This window comes from Schistocerca nitens, chromosome 1 (assembly GCF_023898315.1).
Source record: "Schistocerca nitens isolate TAMUIC-IGC-003100 chromosome 1, iqSchNite1.1, whole genome shotgun sequence".
NCBI classification, from domain to species: Eukaryota; Metazoa; Arthropoda; class Insecta; order Orthoptera; family Acrididae; genus Schistocerca; species Schistocerca nitens.
In genome coordinates, this window is record NC_064614.1 from 1,310,419,174 (window position 1) to 1,310,443,918 (window position 24,745).

General features: G+C 48.0%; 1 protein-coding gene across 3 annotated transcripts in view; it reads left to right on the top strand.

The window, feature by feature from the left end:
* The window catches only part of LOC126202832 (carboxypeptidase E-like), a 493,528-nt gene that overhangs the window by 437,816 nt on the left and 30,967 nt on the right, over positions 1 to 24,745 (top strand). For 2 of the 3 annotated variants that reach the window (XM_049936897.1, XM_049936899.1), the window contains one exon: positions 3,020 to 3,103. The exons of the other annotated variant lie outside the window; for it this stretch is intronic. In XM_049936897.1, coding sequence (XP_049792854.1) covers positions 3,020 to 3,100 — 81 coding nt within the window. In that variant the 3' untranslated portion in view covers positions 3,101 to 3,103. The remainder of the gene's footprint in view (positions 1 to 3,019; positions 3,104 to 24,745) is intronic. 3 annotated transcript variants of the gene reach the window in all.

The window sequence follows — 24,745 nt, forward strand, 5'->3', positions numbered from 1 at the left end:
CAATACTATCGAAATGGAAGAGGATGTAGATGAAGATGAAATTGGAGATATAATATTGTGTGAATAGTTTGACTGAGCAGTTTAGGCCCAAGTCGAAACAAGGCCCCGGGAGTAGACAACATTCCATTGCAACCACTGTTAGCCTTGGGAGAGCCAGTCCTGACGAAAATCTACTATCTGATGAGCAAGGTGTATGAGACAGGCGAAATACCATCAGACTTGAAGAAGAATATAATAATTCGAATCCCAAAGAAAGCAGGTGCTGACAGGTGTGAAAATTACCGAAATATCAGTTCAATAAGTCACGGTTCCAAAGTAGTAACACGAATTGATTAGAGAGGAATGGAAGAACAGATAGAAGCCGACGTCGAGGAAAATCAGTTTGGATTCCGTAGAAATGTTGGAGCACGCGAGGCAGTACTGACGCTACCACTTACCTTGGAAGATAGTGTGAGGAAAGAGAAACTCACGCATCTAGCACTTGTTGACTTAGAGAAGGTATTTGACAATGTTGACTGGAAGACCTTGGAAGATAGTGTGAGGAAAGAGAAACTCACGCATCTAGCACTTGTTGACTTAGAGAAGGTATTTGACAATGTTGACTGGAATACTGTGTTACAAATTCTAAAGGTGGCTGGGGTAGAATAGAGGGAGCGAAAGGATACTGGCAATTTGTGCCGAAAGCAGATGGCAGTAATAAGAGTAGGGGGGAACGAAAGGGAAGCAGTGGTTGGGAAGGGAGTGAGACAGGGTTGTAGGCTCTCCCTGATCCAATTGAATCTGTAAATTGAGCAAGGAGTAAATGAAACAAAAGAAAAATTCGGAGTAGGTGTTAAAATCCATGGAGAAGAAATAAAAACTTTGAGGTTTGCCGATGACATTGTAATTGTGTCAGAGGCAGGAAAGGACCTGGTAGAGCAGTTGAACGGAATGGACACTGTCTTGAAAGGAGGGTATAAGATGAACATCAACAAAAGCAAAACGAGGATAATGGAATGTAGTGGAATGAAGTCAGGTAGTGCTCAGGGGATTAGATTGGGAAATGAGACACTTAAAGTAATAGATGAGTTTTGCTATTTGGGGAACAAAATAACTGATGATGTTCGAAGTAGAGAGGATATAAAATGTAGACTGGCAATGGCAAGGAAAGCGTTTCTGAAGAAGAGAAATTTGTTAACATCGAGTGTAGATTTAAGAGTCTGGAAGTCGTTTCTGAAGGTATTTGTATGGAGTGTAGCCATGTATGGAAGTGACACATGGACGATAAATAGTTTGGACAAGAAGAGAATAGAAGCTTTCGAAATGTGGTGCTGCAGGAGAATGCTGAAGATTAGATGGGGAGGTACTGAACAGAATTGGGGAGAAGAGGAGTTTGTGGCACAACTTGACTAGAAGGAGGGATCGGTTGGTAGGACATGTTCTGAGGTATTAAGGGATCACCAGTTTAGTACTGGAGGGAAGCGTGGAGGTTAAAAATCGTAGAGGGAGAGGAAGGGATGAATATACTATGGAGACTCAGAAGTAGGTAACCGGAGATGAAGAGGCTTGGGCAGGATCTTGGGCAGGATCTGTCCAAAGGGGACACCCGTTAATTCGTCGTTGTTGCCACAGTATTGACGAACGGCGGAGCCTTACTGAGAGTCTACAATCTGAGACAAATGCACTGGAGCAGCACACCTTTATAGTTATTTTTTCAACTAGCCAGCGCAGTCACCACTATGTGCAGACACTGCTGCCGCTCTCATCCCATCGCGACAGGCAGACTGACAGACGGAAATATTGATTCACTGTTTGAACTAGCTGCCCCACACACAGCACTGTGTGCTGGCGCAAAAGGTGGCTTTCTTGCGGACGCCCGACATAACGACGCCGGTGGGCAGACGACGCAGTTCGCTCCAACGCCGCGCCCCTGGAAGCAAAATTGCGATCGGTTGCTGAAAAAACAGTTACAGACAATTATAATTGCAAAAATATCAATGTTTGGTTGGTGAAAAAGAGTTACAACACCAATCGTATCATAAATATATTTGGCAAATAGTTACTGGGTGCTTGCGAATATCGATATTTGACAAGTACTAGTGTTTGCAAATAGTAGTGGGTGCCTGGTGCTGTCCGAAAGCAAATTTGTGCTGCTGTTGGCGGAGCCAGTGGACGATTCGCGCTTGCGTTGCTGACCAAACGGTTCAAATGGCTGTGAACACTATGGGACTTAACATGTGAGGTCATCAGTCCCCTAGAACTTGGAACTACCTAAACCTAACTAACCTAAGGACATCACACACATCCATGCCCGAGTCACGATTCGAACCTGCGACTGTAGCGGTCACGCGGTTCCGGACTGTAGCGCCTGGAACCGCTCGGCCACCGCGGCCGGCGTTGCTGACCCGGTCGATAGTACGGTGAGGGGAGCCGGACTGAGCTGAGCACAGTGGCCGGAGAAGGGCGGAGGCGCAGAGACGGGAGGGAGGGAGGGCGCGTAGGCGGCAGGCAGCCGGCACACCGAGTTCTGCTCGCCGTCACGGGTCAGGGGTCAAGATCGTTACGACTGCGTTGCCACTCACGCATTGTGGCCCGGAACGCGCTCTGCATACCTACTGTTACACATCCAGGTACTCCAGCTTGAACAAATGGCGCTGTTGCCTGTCATCGCATATCTTTTGCCGTTTGAAATTACGCCGAGCTTCCGGTGTTCGTGTGTTGTTCGCTGAATTTCGTTGTTTTTAATTTATAGTAAGAACTAACTTGTATTACAGCGTTTAGCGTGATACGGAGCTTTGTAAAAGAGAATGTGTGTGGGTGGTGGAGGGGGAGGGGGTGGGGGTGGGGGGTGGTAGTTGGGTAGCGTGTGAGCTGGCCGTGGGCCTGGCGCGGCCGCCTGGGCTCGCCTGCTGTCACCGCAGCACTCACGCACGTTCGTGAGCGAATGGAGAAGCAGTTGGCACAGTTTGAAGACAGCCTTGCGCGGGAATCTGCAGCTCGCCTGAGTCCCTTTTAGTGACGGCAATGTTTCGCTTTGCAGCTACAGCGAAACAGCGGCCGTCGTGTTCCGCATTCCGGCAGAAATACCGCCCGTAGGAGTGGCGCCGGCAGCCGGAACTGACAGGTCAGCTCAGTGAGGTGCTGTAAAGCGCAGACCGGTGTGCAGCACACAGCACACAGCACACAGCACCGAGCACTGCGCCTGTGTGCGCGCCCCGCCAACGCACTGCACCTACGCTTACACACTCTCTGTCTGTCTCTCTCGCTCTCTCTGTCTCTCTCTCTCTCTCTCCGTGCCGTCAGTGTGCCGCTGTTCCCTGCCTACTGCACGTCTAACATAACAAAAATAATACCAGGTTTAACGCATTTCCTTCGTTTGTTTCACAGTTTTTAACTCTGTTACATTGTGGTACTGCACCGAAAGGTACAGCCGAAAATCCACCTTGCATTCGCTTTCTTCTGCTGCGATACACTCCCTTATTTTAATACTGCCTGCCCCCGGTGCACAGGGGCTGCAGCAGCAGTAGGTGGCTGCAGCGGGGTGAAACTGCACGTGACGTCTCGCGCAGCGAGGTAGTGCACGTCACTCTCGATCAGAGTTGCGTCGTGCGTCTCTCCCGGCAGGGGTTTCCAGAGAGCGAGTTCAAGCCTGATGCTCTCGAGCCGCAAAATGTCTCGCCTCGCGATGTCCATTCGATCCTCGAGACCGCACAGTGCTCAGTCTTTTAGCGATTCTCGTGTTTTCACAAAGCGTCGACTGTCTTCCAGGCATTTTTATTCGTAAAAAAACACGAAATCAAAATGTAAGAAGTAGCCACCGAAATCAGAAACGAAAGTGAAAAAACTCGTTTTTTCTAGCGAACGAGTGAAATACAAATAAACTTATCGTAAGAAGCAAAGGAATTTCGTTACGTTTCAATACACAAAGCGAAATCAATAAAGCCGTACATTCTAGCTGAGTAAATGTAGTGTTGGCTCATATTCGTAAAGATAAGGTTGCAGCATTTATTTAAGTCACTGACGTTACGCGTTCCAAAGTACTGCTGTCAGTAAGGGAAAACGCGAGACTGGCAGTGCCGTTTACTGCACCGTGACGATCGTGTCGCTGGGATAAACGTCGGAAATACTTATCCGACCAGAGCTCCTCAAACTTTACACTGAGGTATTTTTGCCGGCAAGAGTGGCCGAGCGGTTGTACGGGCTACAGTCTGGAACCCCGAGACCGCTACGGTCGCAGGTTCGAATCCTGCCTCGGGCATGGATCTGTGTGATGTCCTTAGGTTAGTTGGGTTTAACTAGTTCTAAGTTCTAGGGGACTGATGACCATAGATGTTAAGACCCATAGTGCTCAGAGCCATTTGAACCATATGAGGTATCTCTTTTACCATAATCCGATTCGTATGAAATAAAGCCTCTATCGAGTTACCTGTCATAAATCCACGAAAATTCGTGTAGTATTTTTTGAGATTAGCTTGTTGCGAACGATAAACAGGCAGAGAAAGTTTTACAAGTATGCTTATTCCTCTGTGTTACGCTGGGTACATTACCTGCAATCAGTTTTTCGGATATATTTTCAATGGGACACGACCATTTTGCAGTTTTATTTTTAGAATACACTAAGTAAGGTAGTCGGCTGGATGTGCGCCCCGGTGACAGGTCAGGTTGTGCGCGACACTTGGACAGGCAGCTGCTTGAGGCGCACGCTCCAGTACGTCAACAGCGACGGCGTGAGCGTGGCCAAAAGTCTGCTTGCCGCAGTATGCTGGAGAGGTTGCTAAGTGACGCGAGCGGACACCCGAGAATTCTACAAGTTGGAAGTGTGCCGCGAAGACGTCGCGTCGCTCGTCCGGGACCTCGGCCGCCGCCCTCAGACTGTGCGCGTTTTGCACGTTAACGCTAGCGACTCAGCCGCGACGCACCACAGACTGGCGAGTGGCAGGCCCGCCGCCGTTCCAGCACTGCGAGTCCAGTCGTTGCCAGTCCAGAGTCGCGGACTGAGCGCAGAGTGGCGGTCGAGAGTGCCCGGCGGCTCCCTCCCACAGCCCACAGCGGCCGCCGGTGCGCACACGGGCGCGACGCAGTCCCATCTCGCCGGCCGACCGTACGTGCTTCAAATTCGGGTCACTCTGTTCTCTTCGGTCAATTCGGCCGACATTCTGACCCAGGAAAAACGGACTGTGAGATGCTCATAAGTAGAATCCGAAAAACTAGTGTGTAGCTTCTTAACACTGAAACGTTTCGTAATCGCTATCTACTTCGAAATCTACGGTCGGAAATTACAGTATTACTGGAAACCACAAGTAGGCAAAACGTTTATCTCAAATTTTTGGCTTCAATTATAACTCGAAAAAATAATTTGTTCGAGTGATAAGGATGGTACCCCTTGTAGTTAAAGTCACTAGACTCACTCTTTTTTGGGCTGTGATAGGTGGGCATAAGCTATATACAAGTTACTGGCGTTCTTACACCAGTAGGGAGATGGTTGTTTCTGATATACGGGCTGCTTCGGAAACGTACAACTTTTCGTAACTGCTTACTAGCGTTCTTCTGCCAGTGGGGTGGTCATCCTGATGTACCAGACACTTCGTAAATGTGGTGTACGTTATGTTTTCCCACTTTCCAGTGCTTTTCGTGTTCACGACATTTTCTAAATGTCACTTTCCACCCAGCTGCTTGGCTACGCAACTTAATTTCGAGTCCCCATCTATCGAGCGTCTGTACCGTCCGAGACGGCAAAAGTCGCGTAGAAGATGCGAACGACTCGTGTAAAAATGCAGGACGGCTCGCGCGAAGGCACCTTCTGGATGTCTCCGTCCTCCGTGCTGGAAGAAACATCGGCAGCGAGAGAGCGCCGCCTGACGCGTGCCGCGTGCCGCGTGCCGCGTGCCGCGTGCCGCGTGCCGCGTGCCGCGTGCCGCGTGCCGCGTGCCGCGTGCCGCGTGCCGCGTGCCGCGTGCCGCGTGCCGCGTGCCGCGTGCCGCGTGCTGCGGACACGCCGGAGCACCGACGCCCGTTCCCCGGTCTCCAGACCGATCCACGAAGTCGTGCAACATTTAGGCCTTTCAGCCAGTTCGGGTCGGGAACTCGATATAGGCGTTTCCACTGCGCACTTCCTATTCCCGATTATATCGCTTCTCGGGAACGCCTTAAGAACTTCCCGAGCAACCGTCCTCCGAAAATCCAAAATTAGCCCGACGGCCTCCGACAACCGCCGATTTAGGAAGATCGTGGAAACATCAGCCCGTCACCTCCGACCTGCCGCATACACCGAGTTAGGACAAAGTGGTGAGGGAGGCCTCCCGATGTCCTGTGGTGTGGGAGGCCTCATGCAGCCAGCCGTAGTGCCGGGCACTCGACGACTCGTCACGAGTTCTCTGCACAAACGCTGAGCCACGGAAGTGTTGCCGCTGCAGGATGTTGTGCACCGACTGACCCGTCCATTACGGCCCACAAATGTTCGACGTAACTCGTGTGCGGCGCTCCGAGTGGCCAGACCATTCGCTCCAATTGTCCAGATGTTCTACGAACCGATCCCGAACAATTGTGGCCCTGTGACGTGGCGCATTGTCGTCCGTAAAAATTCCATCGTCGTTACGTCTCCACGTAGCCGAACACAGCCTTTTGCAGTCAATGATCGGTTGAGTTGTACCACAGGACCGAGTCCATTCCACGTGAAGACAGCCCTCGCCGTTACGGAGCCACCACCGACCTTCACAGTGCCTCGTCGACAGTTTCGGTCGGCGGCTTACTCAGGTCCGCGCCACACCGAAACTCTGCGGTCAGCTCTGAGCAGCTGATTTCGGGACTAGAGATGGGGGATCCGCTCTTGAACTAATACATAGAGTCCAATCTTTCAAAGGAGTGAACAATCAGTGATTCAGAAAAAAAAGAACGGTAGCTCCAAACGTTTCCCACACGGCAGAGAGAGAGAGGGAGAGAGAGAGAGAGAGACGGAGCATATCAGCGGCGCCTCTGCTGGTCAGAGCACAGTGCACGCCACACAACGCAGCCAGCGCCGGCCTCTGCCCTGCTTCTACCTTGGCTGCCTGCATTGTGCAGTGCCCCATTGGATTTTGTGTTTCACATATGCCGTGCCGTCTCTGTGCGTCGTCTGCTGCGCGCAGTGTCTGGCGCAGCTTAACTTCGCATCGCACTCCGTCGGCGATCGTTTCAGTCGCACGTCCTGCCCTCTGGGCAGTTGATGCGAGCAACAGGACAGAGAGCCACCTAGCGGATAACATAGGAACTACTTGCAACAACCCGCTCGCAAGGGAACGGACTATTTGGCTCGGAGCGGGTGAGTTCACCGCTACCCCCACCCTCGGAACTCGCCCGCTCAACGCTCGCCCCACCGTCTCGACTCTAGCCAGAGCGTCGAGCAAAGCGACTCAGGTGTTACTCTGGTCTCTGCGGTCTCAGCTCACGCAGTAATACAGCTCGCGGCTCGACCTGCTCGACTCAGCGCCTCTGCATCGGGGTTCGTCTCTACTGGATATTGTTCTTCGTAGTAATACCGCTATGTATATTACATTATTGTGTTATGTATACATCAATTGTTTTTATTTTATTTTTATTTGTTTAAACTGATTAGATTAGGTTCCTGATGACTCCTCTTACTATAGGATTTTTATTATGGACACTCGAATTTACGCTTTAATTACGAGCGAACCGATAAACGTATCGCAAAATGTGATACACCAATATTTTCCTTGTTTTATTCTGCGTAAGGCTACATGCAGCACTTTCGTTTTACAGTCAAATTTATATTTTTTTTTCTTATTCTGGTACGGATTTTGCGATTTTAGGCGTCTTCGGAAGGAAACGTTCACTTTAAAAATATATGGCTTGCAATGTATTTGTATGAGGTTAGTGAAATTTTAATACATTATAGCCAAATATATTGTTAATGTAAATCTCAAGTTACAACATTTTCCGATCACCCAAAAATCCACGATAGTGCAAAATAAATCAATAATCAAAAACTTTGTCATATCGTGGAAATTTCAATAAACAATACAAAATTCTTACTCATTATCTGTGTTACTTCAAAATAGGATCAAATAAGATCAAAATACAGGTATAGTACTGGAATAAACCAAGTTTAAAGGGCAATGTGCCTTCCATTTATTTTCTATTGTAAATGAGTGGTGAGTCACGAAAAAGAGCTAATTCATTTCAGGGAGTGAACAGTTCTGATCCAATCTCTGAAAAGAACAGTTTTGCCCATCTCTATTCGGGACGTGTCTGGCCGGGCCGGCGGTTTTCCAGTCGTCCAGGGTCCGACAGACACGGCCACGGCCACTGCTGGGGTCGGTTTCACGCACTGACAGCCCTCCGGGCCGTGCTGACAGGCGGCGCCCCCAGTCCGCCCACCTCGGCACCGTCCACACTGCGGATCTCGCAATACTCAATTCCCTTTCGAATTCCGGAGTGGAATGTCCCGTGCGTCTAGCTGCAAGTACAGTTCCGCGTTCAGCCTGTGTTAATTGCCACAGTGCGGCACTCGTGACGCCAGGTACGTTTTCGCACGAGCCGTCCGAGTGCAGGCGGCAGCCCCGCCCGCGCACCGCCGCCACGTACACACGTGCGTATCGCCGTCCCCTGGCTTCCGTCGCCTCCGTGTACAGCAGCCACGGACGCGAGCAAACGGGCGCTCTCCGGAGCCACCTTTTGCACTCCACTCCCAGGACGCAACACCGGCCAATGGGAATTTTTTTCATCATTTATAAATTGAAACTTGAATAAATTGTTCAAGTGCACACTCTTCTGCCTACAGTTGTTCACAGCTACCTAATCGCCCCGCTACGACATTTACCGTTGCTTTCCAGTGTACGGTGACAGCGCATACAGTCGGCAAATGACACTTCGTACGTTCTGCAATGAAAGCTGTCCCCGTACGACGGTCCACCGTAGGGGCCTCTCAGGTCGCATGCCAGCAATCACTAACTTTCTTGTTACAGCGACTCTGGACTACAAGTGCATACGGTGGAGGCAAATACTGACTGTAGCGTGAGTCAGCAACAGAGTTATACCCTCTGAAGGGTTATACTTCTCGTGATTTTGAACAAAAAACGTAAAGATATTCCCATTTCTTAAAATCCGGCATACAGCTATTTGAAAATCCGTAGTACCAGTGACACAGTGCGTCACTGGAAGTTACATCGGGCATTGGAACGATCGGCGTGCAGTAGTTTCTCGGCCACCGGGATCACCCGATCTTTGTACCGTCGGCCCACGCACGAGTCAAGTGCGCGCTGAGATGTTCAGTAGAGACGACACGACGTCGCCCGTCACATCCGCGAGTGCGCGCTGGCGAACGAGTACGCGCGGCTGACGCCCGTCTGTTCGACCAGCCGAGCCCAGGCCGGCAACACAGCAGCCGGCTGCGCGACCTCAGCAAGTGCGCGCAACTGAACAATACGTTTGTCCACACTATTTCGTCTACTGTTACCCATATTTGTCCTGATCTCCACTCTTTTCACTAGTTTTCTTCTGAAACTCTTAGAGCACGATATACACACATCAAAAAATGTTTTGCATCACCCCGGTTCCCAGAACTCCTCAAGACAGACGTTGACTGTCGATGTTGTATCACAGACACAGTCCCTCTGACTGTTCACGGATGTCGCTAAACCCGCCCAAGTATGAAAACAACCATTCACGAGCAGCGCCTATTAGACGCAGGTGGTCCGACAGCCGATCAGTTCCAGTCACTCCAACAGGAAGGAGGTACACGGCTCCTGAAGTCCGTGCCAAGACGGTCAGCACTGCGCGGTTCCATCCCGTCCGCATTGTCACTTTGTGCCAGCAAGGGCTGTCAACAAGAGAATTGTCTCGGAGGGAACCAAAGCGATGTTTTTCTGACATGGAAGAGATACACAGAGACAGCAACTCTCGATGACATCCCTCGCTCAGGCCGCCCAAGGGCTACTACTGCAGTGGATGACCGCTACCTACAGATTACGGCTCGGAGGAACCCTGACAGCAACGGCAACATGTTGAATAATGATTTTCGCACAGACACAGGACGTCGTGTCGCGACTGAAATTGTGCTCAATAGGCCACATGATGCGCAACTTCACTCCCGACGTCCGTGGCCAGGTCCATCTTTGCAACCACGACACCGTGCAGCGCGGTACAGGTGGGCCCACAATGTGCCGAATGGATCTCTCAGGATTGGCATCACGTTCTCTTTCTCTTCGCCGATCAGGGTCGCATATGCCTCCAGGCAGACAATCGTCGGACACGTGTTTGGAAGCAACCCGGTCAGGCTGAACGCCTCAGACACACTGTCCAGCGCGTGCAGCAAGGTGGAGGTTCCCTGATGTTTTGGGGTGGCACTATGTGGGGCCGACGTACGCCGCTGGTGGTCATGGAAGGCGCTGTAACTGCTGTAGGATACGTGAATGCCATCCTCCGACCGATAGTGCAACCATATCGGCAGCATATTGGCGAGGCATTCGTCTTCACAGACGGCAATCCGCGCCCCCATCGTGCACATCTTGTGAATGACTTGCTTCAGGACAACGCCATCGCTCCACTAGAGTGGCGAGCATGTTCTCTAGACAAGAATCCTATCGAACTTGCCTGGGATAGATTGAAAAGGGATGTTTATGGACGACGTGACCCACCAACCACTGTGAGGGTTCTGCGCCGAATTGCCGTTGAGGAGTGGAACAGTCTGGACCGACAGTGCCTCGATGAACTTGTGGATAGTATGCCACGACGAATACAGGTATGCATCAATGCAAGAGGACATGCTACTGGGTACCGGTGTGTACAGCAATCTGGACCACCACCTCTGAAGGTCTCGCTGTATGGCGGTACAACATCCAGTTTGTGGTTTTCATGAGCAATAAAAATGGCGTAAATGATGTTTATGTGCCGGCCGAAGTGGCCGTGCGGTTAAAGGCGCTGCAGCCTGGAACCGCAAGACCGTTACGGTCGCAGGTTCGAATCCTGCCTCGGGCATGGATGTTTGTGATGTCCTTAGGTTAGTTAGGTTTAACTAGTTCTAAGTTCTAGGGGACTAATGACCTCAGCAGTTGAGTCCCATAGTGCTCAGAGCCTTTTGAACAATTTTTTTGATGTTTATGTCGATGTCTATTCCAATTTTCCGTACAGGTTCCGGAACACTCGGAACCGAGGTGACGCAAAACTTTTTTTGATGTGTGTAAAAAGTTCATTTGGTGTCTTTCTTCCAGAGCCACTCGGCACGGCTCCACCCCCGCCGTCTACCAGGTGCTGCACTTCGTCTCTCTGACAGCTTAGAGCACCATCAGAAATTTGATTTTCAATGTTACGTGTTAACACTGACCGAATTTAAAAATTGAGAATGCTTTCACAATGTACTCATTTAAAGGCATGCGCTTGTGTTTACAGTTTGACACTAGAAGACAAGGACTACAGCTAGAAACCGTGCGGTTATCTCGAGACAGCGCCAATTGACGGCGCACAAACGCCCCTACTTTCTTCATCCATTATCTGGGAATGAGAGCACTTAGCACCTTCCAACACGACGTTTTAATTTTTTACTTCTTCACTACTAATTCGATTCGGGACATATTTTGCAGACGGTATCTTCACATGTCACTGAATGTATGTGCAAAATTATATCACTGTACGAAACATACTTCACGACACAGACGTCCAGTCGTTTAACTTGCCCAATCAGCTACTCTAGTCTTTGTTGGTGACACACAAAACACTCCGGCTGGCACGCAGTTTGTAACAGAGACAGACCTACGCGAGTCAGGCAGTAGAAACATTTACTCGACTGTTACGAGATGCTTCGCAGGATCCGTGTCCGGTGCACGTGCAGAGTGCAGCAGGGTTGCAGAGAGTCTGCAGGCGCGGGCCGCCGCGCTCTGCGACCCCCCCCCCCCCCCCCCCACACACACACACACCCTTCCCCTGCGCGTCACTACAGTCGATCCCTGCCTTCCTATTCGTGACTCTTCAGCCGTCACACAGTTCTTTTGCCGAAAGATGATCTTTCCGCGAGTGAAGCCCAGTAAAGCGTATCGCCCTGTGTAGCAACTGATGGAACTTTCTAACGACTTGGCACGAACGCTTGCGAGCTCTGAGAGAACCCTTCAGACGTGAATCGTGGCACAAATATTTATCGAAAGCCTCGCAATATCGTTAACTTCTTCTCTACAACGAATTAAAATTTCAGAATAATTATCAGTGCCAATCAAAGGGTAGTTAATGTTTACAGATTTCACGAAAATATGTGTATTTCTAGTTTCTGCTAAACTTATTCATTTCAAATTGCATACAGAGAAGAGTAAAAGCAAGTTAAAGGTTTTGTTTTATTAGATCTTTTTACCAAATTTGAACTTTCTACCATAATTCCCTGCCGGCAATAAAAAACATCGAAAAAACACAATAATTCAAAAATCGTTACTTTGCCTTCTGGAAATTTCATCAACCGTCATTTCTTCCCGACTGCCGCCTCTTCGCGATGGGAAACTTCACCGGTACGCCCCCCCCCCCCCCCCCCTGCCACTTCGTCATTGTGCCCGCTGTGCAGTGGTTCCAGCACGTGTTGTGTGCTTCTACTCAACGTTCTGGGCTGTGGTACCTCGTCTGGAAAGCGCTGTACGGTGGTGCACGGGGCAGCGTGACGTCACGGGCGTGGCGTCGTGCAGGCGCGGACATATTAAGGAGCGCCGTATGCGGAGGACATTAACACGACTGTCCGCCGCGGACGGTATTGATCTAGCGCGACAGTCATCTAGCGGTTCTACGGGTGAAACTACGAAAATAAACACACACATTACCCGCGCGCTACAATAAAGAGCAGTTGTAAACTGCCGTCAACCCGCGTATACGCACTAGGCAGCGATAATTTGCGCATCCGCAGGAAGTACCGCAGTGCTGCTTTCTGCTTGTTATTTGCCTGTTGTTCAGATTTTCGTTTTGGGTAAGCATTTTTTCTGTAAGTAGGTCTTCATAAATGCAGGAAAAAAACAATTTTTTTGCCAGTAGACTTTCTTTTACACTAACTCTTTGTGTAAGCATTTTTTTCTGTCGGCTCCATAGTATTCTGGAAATGTAAAGGACCAAAGAGGCATTAAGCGTCTTAATTCAGGCATACAGCGAGGAATGGGGTATCTATGACCTGCACGACTCGCTTTGGCATAATAACGTACATCGGCAATCGTTTATTTCACAGTAATATGCATAAAAGTTATAAGGTAATTTTCGATTTGTATCGTATTGCCTTATTCGATTGCACCTCATACAGGGTGGTCCATTGATCGTGACCGGGCCGAAGATCGCACGAATGAAGCGCAAACGAAAAAACTACAAAGAACGAAACTTGTCTAACTTGAAGAGGGAAACCACAAGGCGCTACGGCTGGCCAGCTAGATGCCGCTTCAATAGGTCAAACGGATATCAACTGCGTCTTTTTAAAATAGAAACCCCCATTTTTATTACATATTCGTCTAGTACGTAAAGAAATATGAATGTTCCTGTTGGACCACTTTTTTCGCTTTGTGTTAGATGGCGCTGTAATAGTCACAAACACATGGCTCACAATTTTAGACGAACAGTTGGTAACAGGGAGGTTTTTAAAATTAAAATACAGAACGTAGGTAATTTTGAACACTTTATTTCGGTTGTTCCAATGTGATACATGTACCTTTGTGAGAACGCATGCTGTTACAGCGTGATTACCTGTAAATACCACATTAATGCAATAAATGCTCAAAATGATGTCCGTCAACCTCAATGCATTTGGCAATAAGTCTAACGACATTCCTCTTAACAGCGAGTTGTTCGCCTTCCGTAATATTCGCACATGCATTGACAATGTGCTGACGCATTTTGACAGGCGTTGTCGGTGGATCACGATAGCAAATATCCTTCAACTTTCCCCACAAAAAGAAATCCGGGGACGTCAGATCCGGTGAACGTGCGGGCCATGGTATGGTGCTTCGACGACCAATCCACCTGTCATGAAATATGCTATTCAATACGGCTTCAACAGCACGCGAGCTATGTGCCGGACATCCATCATGTTGGAAGTACATCGCAATTCTGTCATACAGTGAAACATCGTGTAGTAACATCGGTAGAACATTACGTAGCAAATCAGCATACATTGTACCACTTAAATTGCCATCGATAAAATGGGGGCCAATTATCCTTCCTCCCATAATACCGCACCGTACATTGGCCCGCCAAGGTCGCTGATGTTCCACTTGTCGCAGCCATCGTGGATTTTCCGTTGCCCAATAGTGCATATTATGCCGGTTTACGTTACCGTTGGTGAATGACGCTTGGTCGCTAAATAGAACGCGTGCAATACATCTGTCATCGTGCCGTAATTTCTCTTGTGCCCAGTTTCAGAACTTTACACGACTTTCAATGTCGTCGCCATGCATTCCTGGTCCATAGAAATGTGGTACGGATGCAATCGATGTTGATGTAGCATTCTCAACACCGACGTTTTTGAGATTCCCGACTCTCGCGCAGTTTGTCCGCTACTGATAGACGGATTAGCCGCGACAGCGGCTAAAACACCTACTTGAGCATCATCATTTGTTGTAGGTCGTTGTGACGTTTCACATGTGGGTGAACACGTCCTGTTTCCTTAAATAACGTAACTATCCGGTGAACGGTCCGGACACCTGGACGATGTCGTCCAGGATACCGAGCAGCATACATAGCACGCGCCCGTTGGGCATTTTGATCACAATAGCCATACATCAACGCGATATCAACCTTTTCCGAAATTGGTAAAAGGTCCATTTTAACACGGGTAATGTATCACGAAGCAAATACCGTGCGCACTGGCGTAATGTTACGTGATACCACGTACTTATACGTCTGTGACTATTACAGCGCCATCTATCACAAAGCGAAAAAAGTGGTCCAACTAAAATATTCATATTTGTTTATGTACTATACGAATATGTAATAAAAATGGTGGTTCCTATTTTAAAAAACGCAGTTGATATCCGTTTGACCTATGGCAGCGCCATCCAGCGCGCTAACCATAGCGCCATCTGGTTGCCCCCTTCAAGCTAGACGAGTTTCGTTCTTTGTAGTTGTTTCTTTTGATGCGTATTTGGTGAGATATTTGGTCCGGTCACGATCAATGGAGAACCCTATATATAAACACCTGTGTAACAAAGTATCGTAATATAAAAATAACTGTTGAGTCTGCAATTAATTCAGAACAGTTGTAACCTAAATAGGAGAATAACAATTAATTAAGAATCAATGATAAGAAAACAATTTGTTATTTAATTCAGAACAGTTGTAACCTAAATAGGAGAATAACAATTAATTAAAAATTAATGATAAGAAAACAATTTGTTATTAAATAGGAGGCTTCAGCTCACAGAAATAGTTTGAACGAATGACGTTCCAGTGTATCACATGGGCTCCGCTAGTGTGTCGCGCGTTAGAACGAACCATTTTACAAGAGTTCAGACAGTTCTACTTTGCGCCATTGTGCCGATCGTTTCGGTACTCTACTCAAGGGCACCGAACGGTCTAGTACTCGAATTAGAGCCCCTGCGTAATTCAGTATGCATTTCGGAAGCGATACCGTTCGGGTCTAGAGAACCGAAGCGCTGTTGTCGGTTCGCGTCGCGCAAGCCAATCAAAAGCGAGCGGCCGCAGATCCGCGCATGCGCACTGCAGTGCGCACTGCGCCACCAACACAAAGCGGCTAGCAGACGACACAGGCGCGCTGTTCTTCAAAGTACCGAAAATTGCGTTTACGTTGCCATAACGCATGACGCCGCATTCCATCCAGCTGACGTGCCCGCCTTCATCGCTCTTGCCTCCTCCTTAATAGTAGCAGGCGCAGTATATCCATTTCCATGATTCTCAGCTGAAATGCATAGACATTTTTACAGTTTCCCTGACCGCACGTTTCCATGCATGCATAATTACGATAGAGTGTTTGTATTTTGCAGATTGTCGCAAATGCCGTGCCGCATTATGTCATCATATTCTCATTCGCACTGACATCGTGTTTTGGATTTTACATTTCGGAAAATGAGTTAGGAATAGTGTGTACTACCACATTGTACTAATACATATATAAAAACACCGGGAAATTGATTCTGAGAGTTTCAAAGAATAAGAAGATAAACAGAATGTGGTTATAACTCGCTCCTAGAGATCCGAATGATTAAGTAGCCCACTTCCCTATATGATGCGTCAACGATTAGGGTATTAAAAACAAAATTGAAAAAACGCATTTTCGAGAGCTCCTGAAGTTCGTCGAAGTTTATAACATGCATCTCCCGCATGGAAATTTTCGTATATGGTGCTACAATCTAAAACTATTACGTCGGAGATCTTTCATCTCTGTCTACTGTTGTTGAGAATTCGATCGCAGATAAACAGTTGTGATAAGCAAGATTATGAAATGACTGCTGCTAGTTACATTCCCAGCAACTTAAGTTGTGTTCTTAGATTCCTGTCTAACCGCACGCTAGGAAATCGCTACATATTCGCAAAAATGGTGAATTATTTCTGACAAGAAACAATATAAAGGTCACTGTCGGTTGTTCCACTCACAGCAATTGCATATTTCGTTTTTTAAACACACAGAAATCACGAAATCATTACTGAGCAAGTGCGCTCTTACATGTAAGTAATAACGAATATTGCAGAAAAATCTTAACTTACACGAATAAATATGTCTCAGAACGTGTTGCATATATTAAGCGGAAAAATTTTTTTTGTCAGCCATCCGTGCGCGAACCCGTGACCTTTCGCATGGCATGTCACCGTGCTATCCACTTGACCACGCAAAACAAAACACAGTGTTCAAATCTCGTACTATAGTGTAGAGGAATGTAGGATGACTTCGTTGCCAAATGGTGCTGCGTAAGTCATAAATGCGTGATAATCTTGAAGGTTTCCAATATCAGGCCTCACATAATTGCTTTCGTGCCCCTCGACTCTTAAAACTGCCTTCTGGTTTCTGTAGAAATTGTAAACAACCTTTCGCTCCCTGTATTTTACCCCTCTTCAGATTTTGAAAGAGAGTATTGGAGTCAACATTGTCAAAAGCTTTCTCAAAGTCTACAAATGCTAGAAACGTACGTTGCCTTTCCCTAACCTATCCTCTAAGATGAGTACTGCCTCGCGTGTTCCAACATTTCTACGGAATCGAAACTGTTCTTCCCCGAGGTCAGCTTCTACAAGTTTTTCCATTCGTCTGTAAATAATTCGTGTTAGTATGTTGCAGCCGTGGCTTATTAAACTGACCATTCGTTAATTGTCACACCTGTCGACACCTGCTTTCTTGGGAATTGGAATTATTATATTCTTCTTGAAGTCTGAGGGTATTTCGCCTGTCTCATACAGGATGGAAGAGTTTGGTGTTGGCTGGCTCTCCCAAGGCTATCAGTAGTACTAACGATATGTTGTCTACTACCTGGGCCTTGTTTCTACTAATGTCTTTCAGTGCTCTGTCAATTCTTCACGCAGTATGATGTCTCCCATCTCATCTTCATCTACGTCCTCTTCCATTTCCATAATACTGCCCTCCAGTACACCTTGCAAAAAATGGTTCAAATGGCTCTGAGGACCATGGGACTCAACTGCTGAGGTCATTTCTCCCCTAGAACTTAGAACTAGTTAAACCTAACTAACCTAAGGACATCACACACATCCATGCCCGAGGCAGGATTCGAACCTGCGACCTTAGCGGTCTCGCGGTTCCAGACTGCAGCGCCAGAACCGCGCGGTACACCTTGCACCTTTCTGCTTTCCTTTCTTTGTTGCGTTGCCTTCTGAGCTCTCAATATTCATACAGGTGGTTCTGCTTTCCCTTCTTAGCTTAGAACTGGGGTTCTTTGCCTTAGAGGTAGGGCTGTGAGGAGGGGACGTGAGTCGTGCTTGGGTAGCTCAGTAAGTAGAGCACTTCCCCGCGAAAGGCAAAGGCCCCGAGTTCGAGTCTCGGTCCGGCACACAGTTTTAATCTACCAGGAAGTTTCATAACAGCTCACACTCCGCTGCAGAGTGAAAATCTCATTCTGGAAACATCCCCCAGGCTGTGGCTAAGCCATGTCTCTACAATATCCTTTCTTTCAGGAGTGCTATTTCTGCAGGTTCGCAGGAGAGCTTCTGTGAAGTTTGGAAGGTAGGAGACGAGGTACTGGCGGAAGTAAAGCTGTGAGGACGGGGCGTGAGTCGTGCTTGGGTAGCTCAGTTGATAGAGCGCTTGCCCGCGAAAGGAAAAGGTCCCGAGATCGAGTCTCGGTCCGGCACACAGTTTTAACCTGCCAGCAAGTTTCAGTATTCTGGTAATGCTTCCGGCTATTTAAGATGGCGGCCGGCGCCGGCCACTCCGACTTCAAGACGACATTCGGCGTCAGTCTGCATCGCCGCCTCCCTTTTTTTAACCTCCACGTATTCAACAGAGTGTATTGTAGGACAATTACATTGACCAACAGTACAATCGTTGCAACCTCATGTCACTCAAACATCTATAAACAGGCAGCATATAGATCAATGCTACATAGGCAAACTAAAATACATTTGAACCAAGAAAACATAGAACAAGAACTGATACGTAGTGAAACAGATTACAGTTGGCAACGATTATACTGCTTTCATGATTGATGCAGGCCTAGAGAAAGTGAAGAAAGACCCATACACGAAGTACACCACAGAATAAAAAGACAAAGACCAATGTATATGTAGCGTCCCACACATTGGCAATATATCACAGAAGCGGAGTAATGCACCGACGAAATAAAGGGCCTACATTGGGTTTGTTAGAACACATTACAGAGAATATGAGATAAAATATTAAAAGAAAAATCCGAAAGTGTTGAAAACTGTGACAAACTCGTGACTGCAGGTGGTAGTTGTAGGAGATTCAAGCACCTTAAAAAATGGATGTACTAGTAATGTTCCTGTAGTGCATCCAGGTCCTGGAATCCAAAGTATAAAAGTTTGTGATGCATGTTTTCAATGCCCAAATGGGATAACAGCGTGGAACCTTACACAGTACGGCACCGTTTTGAAAGCTGAAAATGATAAATGGTCTGGCACTTGGCCATATCAAACCGACAGTGCTGTACGAAACGTTCGAATCGAATTAAAAATAAACATTCCGTCTCGCGTATTAACTGCGGAAAACCGAGCGTTCGTAACGTACAGCGGGCAACCGCAGACGTGTTTCATTTGTCATTCTACTGACCACCTGCGTACTGGTTGTTCTAGAAAGAGTACGCGTGCAGCTGCTGACGGAAGGAAACGATAATGGAATGCATACAGGCTGTAGCGCACGAGGCACGATATGGTAACTGAACTTGAGAAACCAGGAGCAGCAAGTGAACAAACCACACGACCCTCAATACAGAGCCCATCAGTGGCTGCGAACGTCACAGAAACTCACTCCAAAGCCAAAGATACATCCAACGAAACAAAATCTAATGTGAAAGTTGAAAAGCAAACTAAGACGTATTGTGACGAACCGGTCCCATAGAAGCAAGGTAGCCTACTTCTGAAACTAACGTGCCCCAAACGTCGAAAATGCAGCACAGAAACTGCACAGAAAAAGGCAGAAAGGCGCGGTGAAGTCCCTGCGCCCTCTGAAATTAAATATGATACACTCGAACAACCTGTTACAGAACCACGTCAAATTAAAGATGTCACCCACGAACAGTCTGCTAGGCAATCGAGTCAAATTCTATCAGGCAAACTCAAGAATGAAGATTCCCATCAGGTAAAAGGGAAAACGAATTCTGAGAACCAATATGCTAAGAAACCTGTACAAGCACTTGATCTCCACACCATTCGGTAATACCGTTCAAGTGTGGAGGGTACTGTAGACAATGACATGTCGGCATAGCCACCATTAGGTGGAATATTCTCAGTCTTAACATAAATAAGATATCCAGTCCTACTAAGACAGCAGCCCTTAAAAACTTGTTAAGCGATGTCAGGTGTGACGTAGCATCAGTACAAGAAGTCACAATCGAAGCAGTCAGTGAAAGTGTCGCCTTCACAGTGGTTTCTAACATCGACCGCCATGGTAATCATGGTGACACTGAAGTAAAGGAGTAGAACTTTCGCCGAGTGGACACGGCATCGTTTGTTACATTCATCACCCAACACTGTTGTTGTCGTTCAGTCCAGAGACTGGTTTGATGCAGCTCTCCATGCTACTCTATCCTCTGCAAGCTTCCTCATCTCCCAGTACCTACTGCAACCTACATCCTTCTGAATCTGCTTAGTGTATTCATCTCTTGCTCTCCCTCTAAAATCTTTACCCTCCACGCTGCCCTCCAATACTAAATTGGTGATCCCTTGATGCCTCAGAACATGTCCTACCAAGCGATCCCACCTTCTAGTCAAGTTGTGCCACAAACTCCTCTTCTCCCCAATTGTACTCAATACCTCATTAGTTATGTGATCTACCCATCTAATCTTCTGCATTCTTCTGTAGCACCACATTTCGAAAGCTTCTATTCTCTTCTTGTCTAAACTATTTATCGTCCATGTTTCACTTCCATACATGGCTACACTCCATACAAATACTTTCAGAAATGACTTCCTGACACTTAACTCAATACTCGATGTTAACAAATTTCTCTTCTTCAGAAACGCTTTCCTTGCCATGGCCAGTCTACATTTTATATCCTCGCCAGTTACTCCGAAGAAATAATAACATACTTGTCATCGGTGGCGATTTTAACTGTTTAATTAGTAATAATGATCAGAAACCCCTTCCAGACGAGTATAATGCATGTAAATCACCGGTTGACAGTTACCGTCTTGAAGTGGCGAATTTTGAACCCCGACAGAACCGAGTCATAATAACGGTCATGACGAACTTATTTCCGAAAATGAGACAACATTGAGGTAAAAATTGTATGTGACCTCCGAGAGAAAATGGATAAGAAGTCACCCGTCAGGTGGCGAGGTGGAAACACCTGTTCCAGTGTGCTGCTCAGACATGGAACGGTAGAGACGCAGGAGTTGCTTTATGAGAAGGGGAGAAAGTAACGGCCAGAAAACTACTGATGAGAATGAAATCAAAACCGAAGTCACCATCCACGTTACACACCAATTCAAGGAAAGCGACGTCAACCATCCGCAGTAAACAGTTTTCTTCAGGAAACACCTCACATTCTTACGAGGCATGATCGAACGCACAAGGAAACACCTCACATGTTTACGAGGAATAATGGGACGCATCTTATTTTTTTTTCTTTTATTGATTCTCAGGGGGCGGGCTGGCAGGAGCTTAGTACGCTGCTCTACAGCCTACAGACTTTTATTAAAAAAAAAAACGGAAGAAGAAAACAAACAAGAAAAAACAGGCGATAAAACAGTGACGTCAAGTGTAAAATGGCGGAAAAATGTGGAAAGTTAAAACAGAAAGCAAAAGGGGTTGGCAACGTTAATAAAAGAACAGGAATCAGACAAGTAACATAGCGCACACACAATTAAAAAAACACGGCGACAGTCTGGTTTCTGTTCCCAAGAGATAAAAGGCACACTCAGCGACAGTATGATGGCCGTTCGCAACACTTCCCAAAAAACACAACACGGAACACCCACTGTAAGACACTCACTGTAGAACACTCAATGTAGAACACTGCACGAAAGTGGCGGCACAAAGATGACACTCCCGAGCCAAAGGCAGATGGGGGGGGGGGGGGGCTGGAGGAGGGGGAAGAACAAGGAGGGAGGAAGGAAAAGATCGAAAAAGGGGTGGGGAACCAAGGAGGGAGAGGACTAATACAGGGGGAGAAGGGCAGACGCGAGAGGGAATGAGAGGAGGCAGAGGAGAGAAATGTAAAAGGACTCGGGGGAGAGAAGGGGGCAAAGAGAGGGGAGGTGGGGAAGAAAGAGGATGAAGGGGGAAGAGGGAGCCCGGGAAAAGGACAGAGGAAAGGAGGGGGAGTGAGGATCAGAGTTGATAGGAGGGATAAATGGAGAGAGAGAGGGCATCATCCGGGAGGGGGAGTTGATGGAAGCCACCTTGGGAAAGGAGATGAAGGGTGTAGAGATGGAGGGTAGGGGGCACACAACAGTGAAGACGTGGCAGGGGGCAGGGATGGGAGAGGAGAGGAGCAACCAGGGGGTGAGGGGGTTCAAGGCGGCGGGAGGTGTAGAGGATGCGAATATGTTCGAGGAATAGGAGCAGATGGGGGAAAGGAATGAGGTCATAGAGGATCCGCGTGGGGGACGGGAGGCGTATACGGAAGGCGAGGCGGAGTGCATGACGCTCAAGGATCTGGAGGGACTTATAGAATTTGGGAGGGGGGGCAGATATCCAGGCAGGACTGGCATAACAGAGGATGGGACGGATTAAGGATTTGTAAGTGTGGAGGATGGTAGAGGGGTGCAACCCCCATGTCCGGCCAGAGAGGAGTTTGAGGAGTCGGGGCAGTTGTGGGCTTTGGATTGGATGGAGCGGAGATGAGGGATCCAGGTGAGGTGACGGTCAATGGTGAGGCCAAGGTAGGTGAGGGTGGGGGTGAGGTGGACAGGACAGGCGCAGACAGTAAGGGAGAAATCCAGGAGCCGGAAGGAGCGAGTGGTACGACCTACGATGATTGCCTGGGTCTTGGGAGGATTGATTTTCAGGAGCCACTGGTTACACCAAGCAGCAAAAAGGTCAAGGTGATTCTGGAGAAGTCGGTGGGACCGTTGGAGGGTAGGAGCGAGGGCGGGGAATGCGGTGTCATCAGCATATTGCAAGAGGTGTACTGGAGGGGGGGGGGTTGGGGCATATCTGCCGTGTACAGGAGGTAGAGGAGAGGGGAGAGGACAGAGCCCTGGGGCACACCTGCAGAGGGGTAGAAGGTGTGGGCATTGGCGTTGTGGATGGTAACATAGGAGGGGCGGTGGGAGAGGAAGGAGGCCATCAGACGGATGTAGTTGATAGGAAGGGCGTAGGTTTGGAGTTTAAACAGGAGACCGGGATGCCAGACACGGTCGTAGGCCTTTTCGAGGTCAAGGGAGACAAAAATGGCTGAGCGACGGGAGTTAAGCTGGAGGGAGAGGAGATGAGTGAGGCGGAGGAGTTGGTCATCAGCAGAGAAGGAAGGTCGAAAGCCACATTGGGTGTCGGGGAGGAGGTGGTGATGGATGTGCCGGGGAAGGATGGATACGCATCTTAATGAGGCTTTCACTTCAAATGACATTGAGGAAGCAGTCAAAGCGAGTTCTAAAGGAAAATCTCCAGGCGTTCCTACTGAGTTATATGTGAAACGCTGTAATACACTACTGGCCATTAAAATTGCTACACCACGAAGATGACGTGCTACAGAGGAGAAATTTAACCGACAGGAAGAAGATGCTGTGATATGCAAATGATTAGCTTTTCAGGGCATTCACACAAGGTTGGCGCCGGTGGCGACACCTACAACGTGCTGACATGAGGAAAGTTTCCGACCGATTTCTCATACACAAGCAGCAGTTGACCGGCGTTGCCTGGTGAAACGTTGTTGTGAAGCCTCGTTTAAGAAGGAGAAATGCGTACCATCACGTTTTCGACTTTGATAAAGGTCGGATTGTAGCCTATCGCGATTGCGGTTTATCGTATCGCCACATTGCTGCTCGCGTTGGTCGAGATCCAATGACTGTTAGCAGAATATGAAATCGGTGGGTTCAGGAGGGTAATACGGAACATCGTGCTGGATCCCAACAGCCTCGTATCACTAGCAGTCGAGATGACAGGCATCTTATCCACATGGCTGTAACGGACGTTTGCAAGACAACAACCATCTGCACGAACAGTTCGACGACGTTTGCAGCAGCATGGACTATCAGCTCGAAGACCATGGCTGCGGTTACCGTTGACGCTGCATCACAGACAGGAGCGCCTACGATGGTGTACTCAACGACGAACCTAGGTGCACGAATGGCAAAACGTCATTTTTTCGGATGAAACCAGGTTCTGTTTACAGCATCATGATGGTCGCATCCGTGTTTGGCGACATCGCGGTGAACGCACATTGGAAGCGTGTATTCGTAATCTCCATACTGGCGTATCACCTGGCGTGATGGTATGGGATGCCATTGGTTACATATCTCGGCCACATCTTGTTCGCACTGACGGCACTTTGAACAGTGGACGTTACATTTCAGATGTGTTACGACCCGTGGCTCTACCCTTCATTCGATCCCTGAAAAACCCTACATTTCAGCAGGATAATGCATTACCGCATGTTGAAAGTCCTGTACGGGCCTTTCTGGATACAGAAAATGTTCGACTGCTGCCCTGGCCAGCACATTCTCCAGATCTCTCACCAATTGAAAATGTCTGGTCAATGGTGGCCGAGCAACTGGCTCGTCACAATACGCCAGTCACTACTCTTGATGAACTGTGGCATCGTGTTGAAGCTGCATGGGCAGCTGTACCTGTACACGCCATTAAAGCTCTGTTTGACTCAATGCGCAGGCGTATCAAGGCCGTTATTACGGCCAGAGGTGCTTGTTCTGGGTACTGATTTCTCAGGATCTATACACCCAAATTGCGTGAAAATGTGATCACATGTTAGTTCTACTATAATATATTTATCCAATGAATACCCGCTTATCATCTGCATTTCTTCTTGGTGTAGCAATTTTAATGGCCAGTAGTGTATTTTAGGGGAAGTTTTACAAGATATTGCTAATGAAATCCGTAATTGTGCCGACCACCGGAAGAATTTCGAAGAGGATACCAAAAAGTAAGGAAACACCAAATTTAGAATCTACGTCCAATACCATTACTCAGCGTTGACTGTTGCTAATCGCCGGCCGCGGTGGCCGAACG